At 47.8% G+C, this 19737-nt stretch overlaps 1 protein-coding gene across 1 annotated transcript in view; it reads right to left on the reverse strand.

Moving 5' to 3' along the window:
- The window catches only part of LOC144168813 (uncharacterized), a 279672-nt gene that overhangs the window by 73615 nt on the left and 186320 nt on the right, over positions 1-19737 (reverse strand). The window contains exon 3 of the mRNA XM_077697802.1: positions 18624-18912. Within this exon, the coding sequence (XP_077553928.1) occupies positions 18624-18912 (289 nt within the window). The remainder of the gene's footprint in view (positions 1-18623; positions 18913-19737) is intronic.

Here is a 19737-nt window from a genome sequence, read left to right on the forward strand (position 1 = left end):
CGTCACCGCGATACACCATTCCAGACGTCAGTTAGCCAAGGAGAAGCTTTCACAACTACAACCAAAGCACGGAAGGTGCAAGAAGCAAATGAACACGACGCTCGGAGCAAGCCCAGAGAGTTTTGCGGTCGACCGCTCGTGCTGCGTGGCTCTCCGGATGCTGGGAGGCTGTTTGCCGCACCCGAGGACCACATTCACCAAAGTTGAGCACCGCGTGTGTTGCGCTTGCAGGCTAGTGTTTTTGAGAGTGGCTCAAACTACTGGTTAACCGAACGGAGTAACTGGTACCGCTTGTCGCTTTTTTGTAAAGCTTCTGCGCCGTTGCATTCGGTGTTTTGAATGTGCCTTCGCATTGTGGTACGCTTAGCGGGCCCCGGTAAAAATGTAGTTTTCCACAGTATAAATATCTTCGTATTGGTTTCCAGTCTGCTCCCTCTCTCCTTTTATGCGCTATCAGCGTGGGGTCGGCCCTCAGCTTTGCTGTTTCTGCAGCCTTGCACCATAGTGCAAGCTGCCCCAATTTCTTTACTGCCCAAACCGTAGATATTAACCCTCTTGAGTAGACTTGTTACGGTCTTCAGAGCCTTCGACAACGAGTGGGACTCTGTTCAGGCCGGGCGCCTGACTATAAACTCTGGCTCTTATGGCAGTATCACCGCAACCTTTCAGATTTTAACACCGAAAACAACCTGTTTCAGTACAATCAGCCGTATCTCGTGTCCACCATTGTATGCTGCAGGAACAGCTGTCGCATAAGAAATATTAATAAAAAAAGCAATTAAAGGTGCCTCCACAGAGCTCTAAAAATGTATTCGGGCTTACGCACGTCAAACGGGTCGCCATACATTATGGTAGCAACATAACCTACCATTTGCTTCAGATAATTGAAGTGTGGGCTAGTCAGGTCAGCAATAAAAAAAATAAAAAAGCGCTCACCACAACCACTGGTCAAAAAAGTGAATACGCGTCTGCCGTTTATCACCCTCTTCACGCTTACCAATCGAGTGACATGCGTGCCAACTGCGGGGTGTGACGTCAGCCGATACGGAAGCGCGAACGTCGGCAGTGACGGCCGAAGTAGTGGCGAAAGAAGCAGCAACTACATGGTCGAAAGTACATTTGTAATGTTTTAAAATGTTCGGCACAGTTCTGAAAAGTCGCCTGGATATTTTGATCCTTGACGTACCCGAATTGATTGGCACGATAACTCTGTTCGATTCATTCTTTCTGACATTATTCGTACTGCTAGCATAACTTCGGTGAAATGTAGCCTTCAACTGCCTCCATTATCTTGTCGCCGGAAACTTTTCCGTGTCTGTCTGTTCCCTAAAATATTTTATCACCCACAACTACGCCATCGACTTCTTTTGCCTCCGCACTTATTCTCGCCTCGCTTCGATCATGCTGACAAACGGGGAATACCGTTATCACGAACAAATTACTTTTTTCACGCTTTTATACCCAGGACTTCAGTCGAATGGAAACACCTTCCTGCATCAACCACTGCCACTATTAATCATGAATCGTTTAAGAACACAATACCTAACAGTGTATAATTAAAGGGGCTTTTTCTCTTTTTTTTTCTTTCCTGTGGGGTTGTAATGCATTAGCTAATATTGTATAATTAGAATCGAACTTGTTATCTTTCTACTTGCCTTACTAGGCGTCAGCTATGATTGTATATTTCGAAAAAATTTTGTAACCTTTTTTTATTTTATTGCTTTTGACATTACTTCACTGCATGTAACCGCTCCCCTCTCCAATGCCTTCAGGCACTGAGAGAAATGTAAATAAATAAATAAATATTTATCTCTCGAGTTCAAAAGCAAAATAAGCGAGATAGAAACAAATTAAAGGGCAATTTACGGTGACCCGTTTGACTTGCGTTAGCCCGATTCCATTTTTAGAGCTCTGTCGAGACACCTTAATTTGCTTATTTTCATTATTATTTCTTACGCGACAGCTTTTCCTGCAGAATACAGTGGTGGACACGAGATACGGCTGATTGTACTGGAACAGGTTGTTTTCGGTGGTGACATCTGAAAGGTTGCGGTGATACTGCCAAAGTAGCCAGAGTTTGCAGTCGGGCGGCTAGCATGGACAGTGTCCCACTTGTTGTCGAAGGCTCCGAGGACCATCACAAATCTACAGAAAAGGTTTAATATCCGCGGTTGATGCAGACTAGAAAATTGGCGCACCTCGCACTAGTGATGCAAGGCTGGAGAAACAGCAGAGCAGGGGTTCGACCTGCCTTTTCCCCACACTGACAGCGGATCGCAGGAGAAAAGGAGCAGAAAGAGCAAGTCTTTGAACGTTCCTTGTACGGTGAGCGGAAACCCGATAGTGTCACTCTCGACATATACGGCCACCAAGACGTCGTCGCTGCTGACCGAGCCAAGACCGCTTACGATGCCTCCCGCCGACCCGCCCATGACTTCCACGTCTCAACGACCCCACTCCGGAATTCCCAAGCTCAACCGAACAAAAACGTCGCCTATGCAACACTACGCCACGGGTACAACGAGCCGAAGATGACGACGACGAAGGCGGGAGCTCCCAGCGTGGCGCACGCTTACGTGCGCTCGGTATTTCTTGTTACTGAAAAGAGCCATGAAGAGAAAATACAAGTTCGTTTAATTTGAAAGCACTAGGACTCAGTATCTCACTCAGCTCCATTACAGCGACAAAAGATGTTTTTTAATGAAAAAAAAAGCAAGAAGTATTTAAAAACTTTCAAATTTTGCGCCACAGTGACGTGTTATGAGCAAGAATTACGTCATACGGGCCAACAATAAAATATAATTTTTAGTGCGTTAACTGCACGTTAGCATTCAAGTGATGCGGTCAAATGGAACTAGAGGCCCCATTACGGACGTCCAGTCATGTGTCGTCGCGACAGGTCAGTTAGGCGGCCGCCAATCGCACAAACAAGGTTCCGTGACGTCATAGAAAAGTTGCGGGAAATTGCCTAGGGGGTCGCCACGGCTTCACACGTTTTCTTTAATATCTCCATTATTTGTTCGAAGATTGTGATGATATTGGTATCATTGTTATCGGGACTAAGCAGTCTTTCTAATAAACCCAACTTGTATTTTGTCTTCATGGCTCCTTGAAGCAACTGCACGAAGGTCGTGCCGGACGCCTCGCGCTGGGGGAGTTTTTAGATGCGGCACATCTCTTGCTCTGAGGCATGTCCCAAGGTAAATATAAATGGTAGCGAAGCTTCGGGCGAAAAGCGGTTCAGAACCTATTACCAGCGACATCAGCATGGGGGCTTATGGGAGTGGCGATTGAAGCGCGACTAGGTGAGGAGGGAACAAACACTAGTAGCAAAAAACCAAGTTTTGTTCAACAATAAAACAACGTTTATATTTTACGAACGATATTTATTTCTGAATCACATTTATTTAGGCACAGTGTGTAAATAATTTATGAAAATGCTGTTCATTCTCAAAAACCCTTTTTGTAGCGCCCTCTGAAGAATTGCACATGTCATTGCTCTGTGATGCAGTCCTTGTAGTGTTCGGTAAGGCGCTCCGAAAGTTCGTCTGCTGAGAAACGCCCCTCGCGTGTTTTGGTGGTGCGCATTTGCATTCGTTTTTCCTTTTTAATTTGGTGTGCACTTAATTTTAAGTGCGAATGCACTTCTTAAGCGAGCCTGAATCGTCCGCCGCCGTCGTCCGCATAGCAACAGCTGCGGGTGCGCGCGCTCCTCGTCTTCCCTAGCAACGGGGGGAGATGGGCGCGCGCTACTCTCCTCCTCCTCTCTCCGCTCAGTGACTGCGGGTGTTGGGCGCCTCCTCTCCACTTCGAGCGGGAGAGCTCTCGCTCGCGTAGCGGGCGCTCCGCATTCCGACGCGTGAGGGCGCTCGTGTAGCCCTCGCCGTAACGGCGGGCGCTACGCTGCTCCTCCTCTCTCCGCTCAGTGACTGCGGGTGTTGGGCGCCTCCTCTCCACTTCGGGCGGGAGAGGTCTCCCTCGCGTAGCAACCGTGCATTTGCACTTACACACTCTCCCCCTCGGGGAAGTGCGAGGGAATTTTTTTTGCTGTGCGTGGAGTTGCGAGGTGGGTTGGATCGTCGGTGAACACGTTTAGTACCGTGCCCGGTGGGCGCGGTGAACTACGGGACGATGCTGCCAACGGTTGGAGCGGAGCGCTTTCCTCGGTACCTACGGAAACGATGTGCTGTAAAGGTTGCAACAGCAACTCCCGTACGCCTGGCGTTTTACTGCACCATTTCCTCTCATTTCCTCAGGTAACGCGAAACTATAGTAAATACGTGCACGGGGGTTGTGTACGTGGTGGTGCTTCGAAAACAATGGGTCTAAAGCTTTGTTATATCACAGTTATCTCTTGATTTCACCTCAGGCTGGCTCGGAGCAAGTGGTGTCAATTACTCTAGGACTTGTCAGTGTAGTACCACTGGAATTTAAACGAGTCGCTTTAACTGTCTATTTCAGTGTCTTCTCTATTGCATTACAACGCTTGTAGGGCTCGTTGCTTGCCGCACCTGTATGCGCAAGCATTATTTCCATCGCAGTACTGTGTTGTGCTGCTCCGTGCTGCGCTGCTGCCAAATCTTTCCTGCTATGTGCTTTTACATACTGCCGTCGCTTTCGTTTGAATTGATCCATTTTTTTCTTTACTTGTCTGTTGCGACACAGTTGCCTAATAATGCAACCAGGATATTGCAGGCGTGAATGCTGAGTGAACTTCTGTAGAAACCCATGTCTACTTGATAAGACGCCGGGACAGCTGCGGTGTGCTCGCTGCACTTTCGTGAATCGGCATTCCTTCTCCCCGGTTTTCTGCGTCAAGATGCAGTGCCTAGTTCTTTTCTCTTGTTTCGAAGTAGTTCTGCTGTTGACGCTTTCATTGCTCATAATGCTATGTGTTACGGGTAAAGTCAATTTTTCGGCGCGTAAGGAAAATCATAATCCGTGTAGTGCCCACGAACATTTTGTACTTATACAATACGCGCTGATTTTGGGTAGTGTGGTAAATTTGTTTTATGTTCATCCTGGAATAAAATTCAAATGTCTTGATTATAGCATGACTATGCGTTATTTCTTCTCTTAGAACAGAAGTACACAAACTGAGCAAGCATTATATAACCTTGATCTATACTTAAGGCACGCACGCAACCTGCGTATGTGCAACGCAATTAAACCCAGCAGTGGCGTTAGTAGAAATTGGTACCGGGTTAAGCAGTGGGACGTTTTTTATATGAAAGGGGGGCCGGGGAGAGTGGTCATGTGTCATTTTGTGCTCTGTATCCCAAGGCAGAAAAAAATTCCGGTTGGGGGGGGGGGGGCGGGAACGTTTGCCACCCACTGCAACAAAATAAACAACTGATTGCTTTTATACCGCAGTGGAAGGCATGAATACAGAATAAAGGTTCCGAGAAGATGCAAGATGTTTTTATAAACACGGAGGCGAATCACACGACATTATGCTAAAGTACGTTTCTCTAGTCACGAGTATAAGCTGCCGTTGACTTGAAGCACACGCGCCAAGGGCTCGCCAACTTGCGTCAGATGGCAATGACATGGGCCCTCAGCGATCAGAGGCCTGCTAAGGCTATTTTGAAGTCAAATTTTCCCGCTAATGCCAACAAAATGACGTCACTTTCTGACCGGATCTTGCGTCACATCCTGTTTATTTTTTGTTCCGCCGGAAGTGTTCCCTCCTCACACAGATGGCGCTAAGCCCCATGAGCAGCTTAAGAGCCGCCATTTTCTGAACGTATGGGCTTCTATGGAAGCTTCGCTACCAGTTATATTTACCTTGCATGTCCCTCCGCACGCCACCTGCAGGTGGCGGCGTCCGCACGCCACCTGCACATGCGCGACTCTCCTCCGCTCTTCTCTCCGACAGCTGTGCGAAACACTCTCACTGCGTCTCATTATCATAAACAACAGCTGCGCGCGCGCGCTTCGCTCGCTTCGCTTCGCTCCCGTCGCGCAAGTGCGCGCATGCGCGACTCTCCTCCGCTGTCTCCTCTCCTTCAGGCGCGGTGACTATAAAGCGGGTAGCGCGCTGCGGCGGTTCATTCAGCGCTCGCTCTCGTTCGACTTCGCGTCACTTTGCTTGACGACTGCGTGCTTGACTCGATTCTTCCGATGAGGACGTGATGGAAGCGACGGTCCCTTCAGCGAGTGGTGTGACACAATCCAATACCAGCGTCACTCCAAACGCTAAAATAAAATTACGCCCATCTTCCCGCGTATGAGAACACCCGCATGTGATGGAATGCATCATGCGCGTTCACAACACTGTTCACCTGATTTAGAGATCAACCCAATGGAAACGCCAATTGAACCCCCAGATGCGTCGCATCACATCACGGTTCCCTCGCGGGCAGGTGGGCGTAATTTTTTTCTCTCTGTTTTTTTGCTAACGCCAACGAACCAATCTTAATCGAAAACAGCTCTGCAGTTAAAAGGCCGACAAGACGTAAACGCTGCCTTGTGCCTTTTACTATTTGTTTGCATCTTTTTTCGCGCTGTCCCAAGAATACCGAAAATACTACGCTGTCCGTTCGGTAAAGCCTTTGTATTTGCGTTAGACACGAACAAAACTCTCGTGATGACTGGTGATGGTGATGATGATAACTGGTTGATGATAACTATGGTGGTGATGTTCTTTTGAGTATGGCCTATACCCGTTCAGGGGATCGCATGCCGAGTCATCGATGGATGGTGGAAAGAAAAAGTTTCTCGTCTAACTGCGGGACCCTGTAAAAAGATAATTTAAAGCACTCGGAAATCATTTTGGAACAGCAAAAAAGAAAAAAAACAAGTCGGATCACTTCAAGGAGAGAGTAAGCAATGCCAAATTAGAATGAGAATTGATTAGTATTTTTAGTGAAGCTCAAAAGGGCAGAGTAAGCATCCCGGCAGCAGTCGTCGACGTTTTTCATTCCTGTTTTCTCCAGCTGCTGCACATCCCCGTAATGATTGCGGTGTGAGTTTGCGCAGACATTACGGACTTTCTGGCTTTCAGTACTTTTGGAACAATGAAGGACCAACACGCCCAAGTTTATACATTAGTAAATTCCCTTTCTTACAGCGCCTTGTGTCTGTTACCTGTTGTCTGCGTATTTTTTTTTGTTACTCTGTTGCACGAAAAAAAACATAAGCCGCAAAGTGCGCCCGTCGTGTACAGTTTGGCGGAAACGGGGAAGAAGTTTGATCGAGGAAAACTATACGGCGCTCATTGATTACTGTAACAACCCGCGCGCCACCGCCAAGCGATTTTCCAACAAAAGCGGTGACTATACTGTGTTTAGTCACCGCTTTTGCCGACACTCATCATTCAGGTTTCTTAAAAAAGCTGTTTGCCTATAGGCCTACTTCACATGTGACCCCACAAATTGTCAATGGCGTTAGTATCGGGCAGTGATTGAACTTAAGGTCACAAAAATTCGCATAAAAATTCAATGTAGGTGCTGTAACGTCAGTAAGCAAAACAAAACAACCAACTTTCTCACAAAAATGAGACGCGGTGCGACATGTGACCACATGCGAAACTGAAATGTGCTGCATCAGCAACTTAGGCACTATCACCGAAATGCCTGCAGTTTTTTTCTTTATTTGCAACATTGAGTACGTCCATAGGAGTAAGGAAAGCCCATGATCAGTGTTTTCAGTCTTTGTCGCCATTTACGTTTGTTGCTTTTGCTCGTACTAACAAAGCGATGCTTTCTTTGTGTCTTCCCCATCACGGGTGCTGCTGCTGCTGCTGTTGCCGTGGTCTTTCCTAGGCGCGTTTCTTACAACACTAACAGGTGGCGCTCGCCACTGTTGTAGAAGATTGTTCTTTTAGCTTTTTTTCATAAATATTAGCCGTCAGGAATCTACCGACCTTGGGTTACATTTTAGCGCACAACAATCGGGAAGAATGGTTTTTAATGACGCTACCACTGACGCAGTGTCAATCCAGCATGTAGAATTACACAGAGTCAAGGAATATAAATATTCGGGAGTGCGGATAAACATAGGCGATAACTACTTCAGAACTTACTAGGAGTAACTTAAGGGTAAAGGAAAACGAAACGCAGCTATAATGAAGCATATAGCTCTGGGGGGGGGGGGGGGGGGGGGGGGCGGGGGTATAACAAATATGAAGTAGTGAAAGCAATGTGTAAAGGAGTAAATGTCCCGGGTCTCACATTTGCGAATGCAGTAGTACTGTGCTTAAAATCAGACGCTCTAGCTGGCCTAGAAGTGAACCAGAGAATGGTATAGGCCGTTCGTCCTTCGGCGCGCATGGAAAAACGACTAACGAAGCAGGCCAGGGAATAATGGGCTAGCGTACTTTGAAGTTCGAGAAGCGAAGAGTAAAATATGTTTTGAGAGGAGGTTAAGAGCCATTGACCAACGTAGGTGGACAGCTAAATGTTGTAGGTACATATACATGAAAAACGTGGACATGCAGTGGCTAAGGAATACTAGAAGGCTAGCGATGAAATACGGAAAAGCAGTGGAGAATCCAAGACAGCCATTGTAAGCAAACAAGAGGCAAGGCAGATATAAAGGAATAAATGGAGAGAAAAAAACGCAAGCTTATACGTCGTTGAGATGTACAGGGCTGCGAAATTGTACATAAGGAAGGAAAATTTCTGCGATAATTCCGACGGCAGTGCTTTCCTCTTTGAGGCTATAGCAGGTTTCTTGCGAACTAAGAGCTTTGTGGGGACGTATACACAAAATGATGGGGTATGCGTGGTCTGCGGAAAAGGAACGGAAACTATATGTGAGGGTATCCATCCAAATCTACATAAGGGAAATATTCGGCTTCCAGAATACCTAGGATGTAAGGATAGCACAGGGGGAGTTAACTTCAAGGCTGTCGAGACGACGAAAAGATTGGAATGCTGGTGCACAAAAATTACACCATATTCCCGTAGGGGAACCCTGAGTAGTATGCGAAGCAGCCATGGGGTCGACTGAGGTTCCCATTAGTTTTCAGTTCGTCGTTTCCGTTGACGTTCAGCTTCACGTGCCTTCATTGTGTCGGTAGCTTCTTGACGTAGTTTGAATGAGTGAAGGACATAAGGCGCTTTCGTAGCACATGCTCCCGTCTCGTTTTGTAGCGTAGTGGGAAGAGCACCACGTACCTCCCGTTGTGGCCAGAGAGTTGTGGGATCGAAACCGGACGCCGCCTAACTAACTATTTCTTTTTATAGTGGACTGCGCTGACGTCAGCCCAAACGCTGATGGGGCTGAAGAGACGCGCATGCGCAGTAGAGTGCGGACGGCGGACAACGACAACTACAACGAGGGAAGCAGGGACACAGCCCCGAGCATGAGATGCTTGGCATCTAAAACAGAGACAAGAATGTTGCCTAGGACAGCTACCTCCTGAACAGAAAAAATAAGTATTTTCTGCCTAATAAGTTTTTTTGTGCCTGCCCTAAGAGCAGCGCCAGTATTAAACGAAGAGTGTAAAACATAAGTATATTAGTTATTTTTACTTTTTTTGGTAAGATGACACGTCATCACCCCGCTACAAAGGGGATACCACTAACAATCGTCATTATCATCATCAGCAGCAGCAGCGTTCAAAGACACTGCCACGAATCTCACAGTCAGCCCGCTGAAGTTGTCGCCGGGAGCAAAAGAGAAGCCGAGCTCATACTCACTGATGGTGAGGGCGGGGTGTGCTTTGCGTGAGACAAGTCTGGGGACAAGGACATCGCTTAGGCTACTCTTGATGTCAATGCGGCCGCAATGCAAACGCAAATTAAAGACCTCGCCTTCGCCTTGTTCAGTAGGCACTAAAAGCCAAGTTATCTGGTGAACACAACAACCGCGACGGTGGATTCGACCGCGTTAAACATTGTCCATGCACAGCGCACACGAACAAAACACAACGAAAGGACGCGGACACATTCCTCTGTTTGCTTCTCTTCTTCGTGTCCTGTTCCTGTGCGGTGTGCATCAACAATGTCAAGAAACAAACCAGCTCACCAGTCAACCTTTGACGCTGGGCAGCGCCACATGTTGACCTGCAGCGGCAGTTCTTTTAAGGAGGTGTGGTAGGGTCAATGGTAGATATTTGTTTTAACGTTATATTTCAGAAACGCTTGCAGATATTCGCATCAAATTTCACATGTGCCCAAAAGATGCCACTGGGTAAAATATAAAGCCCTTTGTTTGTGCATACATGGTGTACGTTGCCCACTCCCGAAATTTCAAGAGTGTTGAATTATTTAATGTAACTTTCCTCTGGAATAACAAGCAGGAATGAATGATATCAGGCACTGTTATTTTAAATACTTATAGGAGTTATCGAACTAAAGATATTACATGCCGTCCTTGAAGTTTGGCGCAAAAAATATCTCTGCATGCACACAAACTGTAATTTTGTTGCAGTAATATTATCACATTATATGTAATTTTTTTGTTCAGATTATGTATAATCGGTTATAGAAATCGAGTGAAACGTTTCATTTTAATCGGATCGATACTTTTTGAGAAAACGTATATTAAATTTGAAGAAGTCACAAGAAACACAATTAGAGAAAATTGAGGCTTTATGAATTGCGTACTCTTTAGGAATGCTTAAAATGCCCCAGAAGAATACATTTCACTGCTGACTTGTCTAAAGATGTCTATGAAACCATTCTGTGTTCATTTTTATCCGTCATCTTTTTGGCTTTCGGTGGAGCCACAGAATTAGGCCCTGACGAAGTTAATATTATAAAACACGCCTGGAACAATTCCAACCTCCACAACAGCTTTTCGTGTAGAATTACTGTCATTGCAGTAGGCTACAGCATCGTTAGTTGATTTACTTCAAAGATGTTGCCAGCAGTGCGCCTGGATGCCTCCAGTACACTGAAAGTATCACACTCGCAGCAGCTGCCATTTATGCCGGATGCCAAACCGTTATGCCGGTGCCAAACAGCTGCCATTTATGCCGGATGCCGGATGCCAAGAGGCCTGTTAGTAGCCTCTTCCAAAATTATTTCACCCTTTTTGCACTTGTTACACACAGCAACGTTAATAAAAAGTGCAGAGAAGAGCGAAGTCAGTGAGGTGTTAGCCAGGGGTGCTTGCGCCGTCTGCATCGAAAGAAGCCCCTTGATGCCTCCCACCAAGTTATGCGACGATTGCGCTTCGTCGAGCCGGTTCCTCGGTGTTTTTCTTATTAGTAAACCGATTACCTCTGAACGTTCTGCGTTTGCTCCATTTCCTGGATGGACGTGCCATCTTGTGGTGTTTTAGTACGCTTGAAACTCGAAATCGAGCTATTCTAGTTCATTGTAAAAGAGGCAACGTTACGCGATCGTACACGTGGGAACAATAACAAAGACGAAACATACTAGAAGAGCGCCACCAGCAGCGGGTCTCGTAAAAACAAATAACTTGAACAATATATGATCATTTATTACTTTACACTTATTTGTCGCATACACGCAAGCAAAAAAAAAAAAAAAACGTGAAAAATAGAAGCGAACCATGAAAAACAACGATAAAAAAACCGTCATCCGTACTTTGTCCGCCATTTTTAAAGGCCAGGGCGCGCCGCACACTTCGGCGCGGCATTTAAATCGTTTTGCGCGGGCCCTTGCCGCCGGGCTTCCACAAGTTTGTTCCTTATAGTGTGCTCAATTTTTCTGTTCCAAAATTGCATATTCAATTTTTTTACTGATTTACCCTACCTATCCCCTTAAAGGAAAGCTTTATACTTCTACCAGCCAACGGTTTTTTTGCGGCGTGCTGGACAAAAACTCCGAACGCATTGGAGGCAACCGCGGGAGGCGTGGGAGGGGGGGGGGGGTGGAGGACCTCACTCACGGAGCACACTGTAGATGGCGCGGTGATTTTACCCAGCGTTCACCGTGCCGAAATGCCTGCTCGTCGGTGGGCGCGTTGGCGGTACGGATTTGTCGTCTGCTTTAGCAGCGGTTGTTTTGGGCCTGTTTAAACGCAGCTTCGCGTCCATCGCGCGCTTCCTTCGCACGGCTTGATTAACTTGTTCGAGAGCACCTCCTGGGTAACCCGGACTCGACGGGATTAAGTGGTCGTATGGCAAAGATACGATAAGGATTGGTTTGCAGGGCGGGAAATAAAATGTAGAGACCACATACAGACATCTGGCCGCTAGAGAAACGCTATCTTTTGCGCACTGCGTGCCACGAATGGGACTCCGTTTACTGAATTCGTGATTACCAATTTGGGTGCGTTTAAGAGGTATTACAGACGGCGATAGGAGCAACTGGTTCTGATAAATAGCGATTATAAAAGTTCCCTCAGCTTTCTCGTGGTTCTCAAACTTACTAAACTAACTAGTTTCAATCGGCACAAATGGCAATCATTAAGCTCACGTGCCGAATTGTTTCGGTGTCTACGCTTGTGTCGCGCGGCGGTGTAGCCCCGAGCTAGCACATCAGGATGGCTAGGTTGCGCTGTCTCATTCTTCGAAAGACGCTCCTCTCCATTTTCTTTCCGCTGACGCACGGCCGTGCTACGGCGGCGGCGTCCATCGCTCTAGCCCGTCTGTGGCCGACGCTGCTGCGTTCGAGACGCAGCCCCCGCGAATTCCAAGCAACGGCTGGCAGAATCTCTGTTTTCACTTTTTGTAGAGCCACGTGTGTGAATTCAAGTGACGTCGCATGGGTAATTGTCGTGGGTGTCGTTTAAAGCTTTGCTTTCCAACCCCCTTCACAGCGTGGCTTGGAGCCAAATTTTTTAAGGATGAAAAAAAAAAAAAGGATAACTCCAGTGTGTCGTGGATTTCTAGCACGTTAAAGATGGCCAGGTGTATTAATATATCCGTAGCCCGCCATTGTGGCACACAAAGGTGCAGCTTGTTAGTTTGAAATGTTAAAATCTGTTATTTTAAATTCAGTGTCACGAGTGCAAACGTAAGCTGACGTTTATTAAGTGCCCCCTTCTACTCAGGTCCTGTGATCAGCGCACGTGTAAAATGGTCAAGAGGCGGCAGAGCTGCACCGTGTTTATTGACGAGTGTGCATGTGCGTGCGAGCGATCAACAGATTTAACCAAAACGTATAGGTGGAAACTGCTACGGTTGCAATGATACAACGAAAATACTAATGCCAATGTACGTCAATGTGCGGGACATGTTTTTCCTCTGAATGAACGGTTTGAGAACGCACTACGCGACTCATGGGAAAAACTTGAGGTTGAGAGCAGCAGATGTCCCGCAAATTCCACATGCACGCGCTGGAACACGGCTTGCGAACAAAAGGGTGCCAAGATGGGAAATCCCCCTCCCCCAGACACACATACACACACAAGCGCGCTACAAGTTGCTTTATAGCGTGATAGTGGAAACCGGTGAGTTTGTCTCAGGATTAAAGGTGCTTTGACGTCAGCCGCATCGCCACTGGCCATGTCCGCTCGGACCAAGGAAGCACGCTTACAATGCCAAAAAGCAGGGAGCGTGTAATGTTAGCGGGAGCCACAATACTTTCGCATTGGAGGCTTGCAAGCAGACTTGAGGATACTCAGTATGTAAGGTCTATTTTCGCCTACATAGGCGCCGTTGCAATGTTTAGTGCTGTCATGAGTCGCTTTTGTTTATCCCCGTCGTTATATTTTGTCTCTCAATAACTTGCCCTTACAAGAAATGGTGCTCGTAATGATGCTTCTCCCCGCCTCCTACAGAAGCGCTGACGCTGGCGAACGCGTTCGTTCCATTAGGGCAACGCAGGGACGTTCCATCTGGCGCCTCATTAATGTCCGGAACAGGACGGAAAAGCTGGTTTAGGGACGCACAGTACGGCAGACTCAGGCGCAGACTGCAGATGTTGGATAAGTAGGCCATTTCATGGACCGGCCATTTCCCTCTTTTTTTTTTTTTTTGCTAATAGTTGACCAACTGCACACAATGTGCCGACAAATGTTCCCAAGAAAAGTGCCTGAAATAGTAGGATTGCAAGCTTCCATCCGTTGTTGAATTCGAGGCCTTATTTGTGTTGATGGATATTCCAGGTGTACTAGAACATGGTGAAGTCATCCTTTACTTTCAGGCGATAAGACGATAGAGATATTTGAATTTGCCACCAGTGAAGTCAAAATAACTACTAAAAGAAAACTGATGCACGCGTTTGGTTGGCTTTAAACTGACACCAAAGCTCCAAACATTAAAAAGCGAAGTGATGTCCAATAGAAAACAAGTATATAAATTGCGATGGGCATACTCTGCTCATCAGTACCGAATATGTTGTTGCTTCAAAATATCTGCAAGAATGACCATCATTTCCACCGATCATTACTCGTCTCTGCAAACTGACATCACTCCTGACTCCAGGCGTGCCTTGTTAAGGTTCCTTTGGCGAGCACAATTTTCGGAAAAGGCCCACTGAGGCTATTAGTGAGACCGTTAGCTTAGCCGCATTTTGTAGGGGTACTTATGTTTAGTTATGTTTAGCTTATTTGCTGCGCGTGGTTTAATGGAAAGTGCCTGCGTTTTTCTTCCGTGATCGTGGCGTGGTTTGCAATCACAACACTAAGTGTGCTTAAATGGCTTCCTGTCTATGAAAGTTAATTTATTTCTCACGTGACCAGAGGGACGGACAGAAAAAAATACGTTCGATTACAAAATTTATCGGAATGTATAACATACGTTGCGATAGTGCAATAGTGCCCTGCACCGTTCGCCATATTTGGCGCGCGTGAGCGACAAGCGCCTACCTAGGATACTACAGGTGGCGAATGAGTACGCACAGCCTGGATGAACATTTACTTATCCTCGGCAAGAACGCTCTCAAGCCGGGACTGGGTAATCAGGTAATGAAGTTACTCCGAAGCCCGCTCGTATGGCGTCGTCCTTGGAAATCGCACGACAGGGGAATTCGACAGCGATATTTGTAATTCAACAATCAGGCACGCAACCGAAGCGTGAGAAGATACCAGCCAGAAACCGGGAAAGGGGGGCAGCGTCTCCGCCGCTAGATTTCCCACGAGAGCACGCCGCAGAGCATAAAGCCGACCGAACCGATCGTAAGGTGGTCGCGTGAGCGTCGACCGAGCTGAGGGGCGTGGATCTTCGTTTTGTTTTTTCCTAGGTAGAGAGAGAAGACGACTGCAGCCTCTCGCTCTGCTGTACGGTTACGCGGCCGTCACCTGTAGGACTGCAGTCTTCTTTGTCTCTGCCCAGCAATTGTGTGTACATGCTGCACGGTTCTGACGCAATTTCCCGCCGAGAGGGGACGCTTCAAACAGGCCACTGGCTGAAGGCATCAGGCGGTCGATAAAGCCCTCGGCATGAGCCACGCAGACGAGCCTTCATGCATGTGTAATAATGCTGGCTCATCCGGCCGACATGGTGGCGTGGTTACCTGATGTGGCAATCCGCAACAGAGTGCAGTCCATCCAAAAAACCAAAATGGAGGTTGCGGAGCACCGTCCAGATCTTGTATTCCGCCACTGATGGTTCGTTACCCCGGTGCGTGCTGTGGCGGTGATTTCCGATGTCGCCCCATAAAAGAGCCGGCGTTGATGGCGCACTGATGATGGCGCCGTGAGGAGGCCTTCATGCCTGTACTATGCCGGCTTAGAACCACAAAGTATATCGAAATTTGAAAGCTGACTTAGTTGTAACTTCGAGCCGTTTTTCGGACCCACAGGAACGTTGAAGCATGATGTGCTACCAATTGGTCAATACCTCCTCGGGTGACATGATGCAAAACAATTGGGGTGACACTTTTAACTTCTATGTGGACCCTTACTAGTCATCTTACCAAAGATTTGGGGACGACACGTGAATAGGTGGTCAAACATTACGAACTAGATCATGCGCTTTCGACAACCCGCCACTAATGTTTGTGACGAACGGGATAAACTAGTAGTGTTCCTTCATGGTTACACAATCACGATAAACAAATGGAGACACAGGAAGAAACGTATGGACAAGCGTGCACGGACGTGTGCTCCTCCGTGAACAATGCCTACGACCACATTTTTACCTCTATCGCTGACATCCCCTATAGCTTCAAGACCGCAGTACATAACTTGGTACTGCGTTTTTTTTCTGTAGCTATCAATGCTTGTACTACTCTTTTAGGTTATAATTCGGGACCTGTAAATAATAGCTAATAAATTACGACGCGCAACCGACAAAATAACAATAAACAAGGTGTGCCCTAGAAAAGCGCATGAAACAACCGAACAGTGTGACGCAGTTTTTACCGGTCATATTAGGAGCGAATACCCTTAGGGGCTTAGGATGTCGGCGTCTCCTTCGTCGTCGTCTCATGTACTCACGATACTAAAACACCGGGGCACTCGTTCATCTCCGTGGGCACAAACGCGCACTAAAAGAACTTCCGGGACACTCGTTTTTTGGAACACCTAGCGGTAGAACGCTTGGTGCTTCAAAGACACGAGACTTTTAAAGCAAAGCGGTATACATCTATCCCCAATGGTTTAATCAACGTGGGCGAAAACACCAAGGCGCCAAGAATACACTTATACACTGCATGCTTCGCCCCTCCCCAGGTTTCACGTTGCTGGAGATGGTGGATTTTTCCCGCACGTTCTCGGTCCCAAAAATCAATTTTCTGGACGTAAATTTCACGCTGCGAGATGGTCAACTGACTACAAAAGTTCCGTTGGCCTGCCCGCCGTGAGAAGGCCACGTGACCGCGTTCCACGCGCAAGGGCTGGCGATCATTCCTTTAGCGTCATACAAGCCAAGCGTAAGCGACGTGCAAGGCGAGGGGAGGACGGGAGCGGCGAAGCATACACCGTTGTATACCAAGAGACGCAGGTATCAAGCTGTGATGATGGAAAGTTCAACTGGAGCCAACGCGAAGTTCATGGCTCAATTTGTGGACACATGTGGGCGCTGGTTACACGCTTGTGATTCGTCCAAGATCGCACGTAGGAAAGACGGGCCAAAGGGGGCGACGTTTCGAGCACTGCTGGCGCATTTAAAAGATGAGGGAGGGTCTCCAACTCAGCCAAGAAAATCTGTGTAAATACAATGTTAGCGAGATATTCGACGCGAGTTATGGCCGAGCCCATACGAGTGTACTATCGCGATACATTGAAACACGAACAACGGAGCGCGTGACTATCAGAACATGCAGCGCATGCGCAGTGTGAACAAGTTACGAGAGTTCGTGTCCAACCGTGGTATGGAAAGACCATCGTCTTTCTATTGTGTGCTGGGCGCTTGGCACGAAATAAAACCGTAAATAAATATAGCTGCGTGCGCGCCGCTTTTACTCAGCGCAGCTACGAAGTTAGATTACGCTCGCGTGAGCGGGCACCGAATGCGACGAGAAGACAAACCAAAATGCCCACACACCGAACGAGGCCTTTCCAAGCCAAGGTTGGACAAGCACTCTCGTGACTTCTTCCTACTGGGCATCGCGACTCGTCGCCAGGATACCCGGCATGTAATGAAAGCCACGCTCTCCGTTGTTCCTATTCTAATGTATCACGATAGTACCACAGTGACGACAAGGCCATTCTTGTAACGTTTCGGTCGAAGTATTCTTGTTTCAACGTTTATCTCTTTATTTTAATTGATTGTATCGCGTGTTTGCTCTCGTACAGCAAATAGCTTCGCTGGCATCCACTTCGGGAGGACGGGATGGATCCTCAATTTTTTTTTAAACCTAAAAGCTGATACAATTGCACTCTAAAGGGCCTGCAAACGCCGTCGGCTCAGAGACGAGAGCAGGGTGGTTGTCTCCAAGTGCAAGGCACGTGCGCGCGCAGTTGGCGAGCCTGAACGGTGTGGCGACACTGCCAGAGAAAGATTGCGCTTGTGGAGGGTAGTGTTCAGACTGTTTGCAACTTGCTAAGAGGTGTTCATCGCCGTGCTGCGCGCACATGACGCATAATAAAGCTGTTTAGCGGGAGAGGGTGCAGGGCCCAGTGGTTGAATGAACTGTGCGAAAAGGTCGCTTGAATTCGGGTGGTTCCTTAGAAACACAGGTTGGAAATTGAATTTTATTGAAACTGCTGTATTCGGTGTTTTAGTTTGAAAATGCTGAAAGGTTCGTGCTCAACTTGTGTTTTAAACTGTTTTCTTTGATTTGGCTGCGGGAATGCGTATTACTTTATTTGAAGCTATTTAATGCTGAACCGATGTGTAAAAATATAATTGTTACGAAATGAATTAATATGTGTTACTTTAGATGAGTAAGGCCACATTTCTAATACAAATATTTCTCCCAGTGTATGCGAATTACGATGTATATTTCTTTTAGGGCGTACTGCTGGGACCCCGGCCGCACCGGCATTGTTCAAACAAGGCGCTCGAGACACAGCGAGCGTTTTTTCTTTTTTACATACGCGGTTTTGCAGCTGGATTGCAGATCCGGCACCACTGTAGCGAAATATTGAACACATGCGGCAGGTGGCATAAGCATTTTTGTGTGTCGTACACCCTCACCTGTACTTTATTATCGTCACACCCGTTACACAATCATCATCCCTGTCACCCTCCATTCACGCCCTTTTCGCCCTTCCACTTCCCTCACACAGAATAGCAGACCTGATCTATATGATCACGCCGATCGCTCTGTACTTTCCTTCCATTCATTAAAATTCTGCTTTCTCTCTGAATGACTGTGGAATGCCGATGCGCTCAGTTGTTTAAGACTGCACGTACGACCCGAAGCTCTCACCGGACAGCCTGGAGGCCGCGGAGCGCGGCGGCCGCGGCGGCGGCGTGGGCTTGGCGTTGCCGTCGTCGAGCGGGTACTCGCGGGGCTCGGAGATGGAGGCGCTCTTGGAGCGCCCCGCCTGCCGCCACCGCGACAGCAGCGACGAGGACGACGTGGCCCGGTCCACGCTCACGGCCCGCGTGGCCGTCGGGTAGCGTCCGCCCCCCGGCGACGCCGGCTGCTGCTGCTGCGGGGACCAGTTGCGCGCGGGGGGCTCCGGGGGCTGCTGCTGATGCTGCAACGGCGACGCCTGCGGGGACGGCGGGAAAGAGATGTTGGTGGCTGGGCGGAGGCTCTTCCTTCTCAGCGTGTCGACTGCAGGGACGACGACAGCCACCCGCGACGGAATGAACATAACTCTGAACGGTGGCTATTGGGGAGACGGCCATTAGCAGCAACAGAAGGCGTATACAGTATAACATCAACCTGCTCGTATTGATAACGAGAGACAGCTCTTTCCCTTAATTTTGCAGACTATGGGCACATTGTTTCATAGTATTTAGGTGATACCTGCCACATTTGCGCGCTCCTGCGGTAGCGTGTCACCCATTGTGAGACTGAGCGACCAAGCGCCGTCGAAGCAGTCACTAAACCCTCGCCTAGTCACGCGGTACCGGAGCAGCGAGGCTCCCAGCGAAAGCAGCGGATCGTGTGGTGGTGTGACGTCACTCCTGCCATACTTGGGATTTAGCGGCTCAAAGTCATTGCGAGGCCATGAATGACCTTGCGCGAAATGGCGTAGTAGAGCTTTCGCTCTGAAAAAAACCACAGGAAAGTAGGTGTATTGGCTACTAATGCGCACGCATTATTAAGCTGCTTGTCCGTTTCATCAATAGTGCGTTCCCTTGGTGGCATCGAAAGAACACGGCTATCCGGACGGCGTCTTTCTCTTTTTTTTTTTGCTCCTTTTGGTTAATCGCACGATAGTGCTTAATTAACTTCAGTTTTGCGTATTTCATCGGTTCGCTGTCATTTGCTTGTTTTGTTGTTTTTCAGTTGAATGAGTGAGGGCTGGCTCATAGAGTTTCGTACAATAATAACTAGAGGCGAAACTGGCGCTAACGTCAACGCGAAC

This window comes from Haemaphysalis longicornis, unplaced genomic scaffold (genome assembly GCF_048455015.1).
Source record: "Haemaphysalis longicornis isolate Haplotype H1 unplaced genomic scaffold, Haemaphysalis longicornis Haplotype H1 scaffold_2, whole genome shotgun sequence".
NCBI classification, from domain to species: Eukaryota; Metazoa; Arthropoda; class Arachnida; order Ixodida; family Ixodidae; genus Haemaphysalis; species Haemaphysalis longicornis.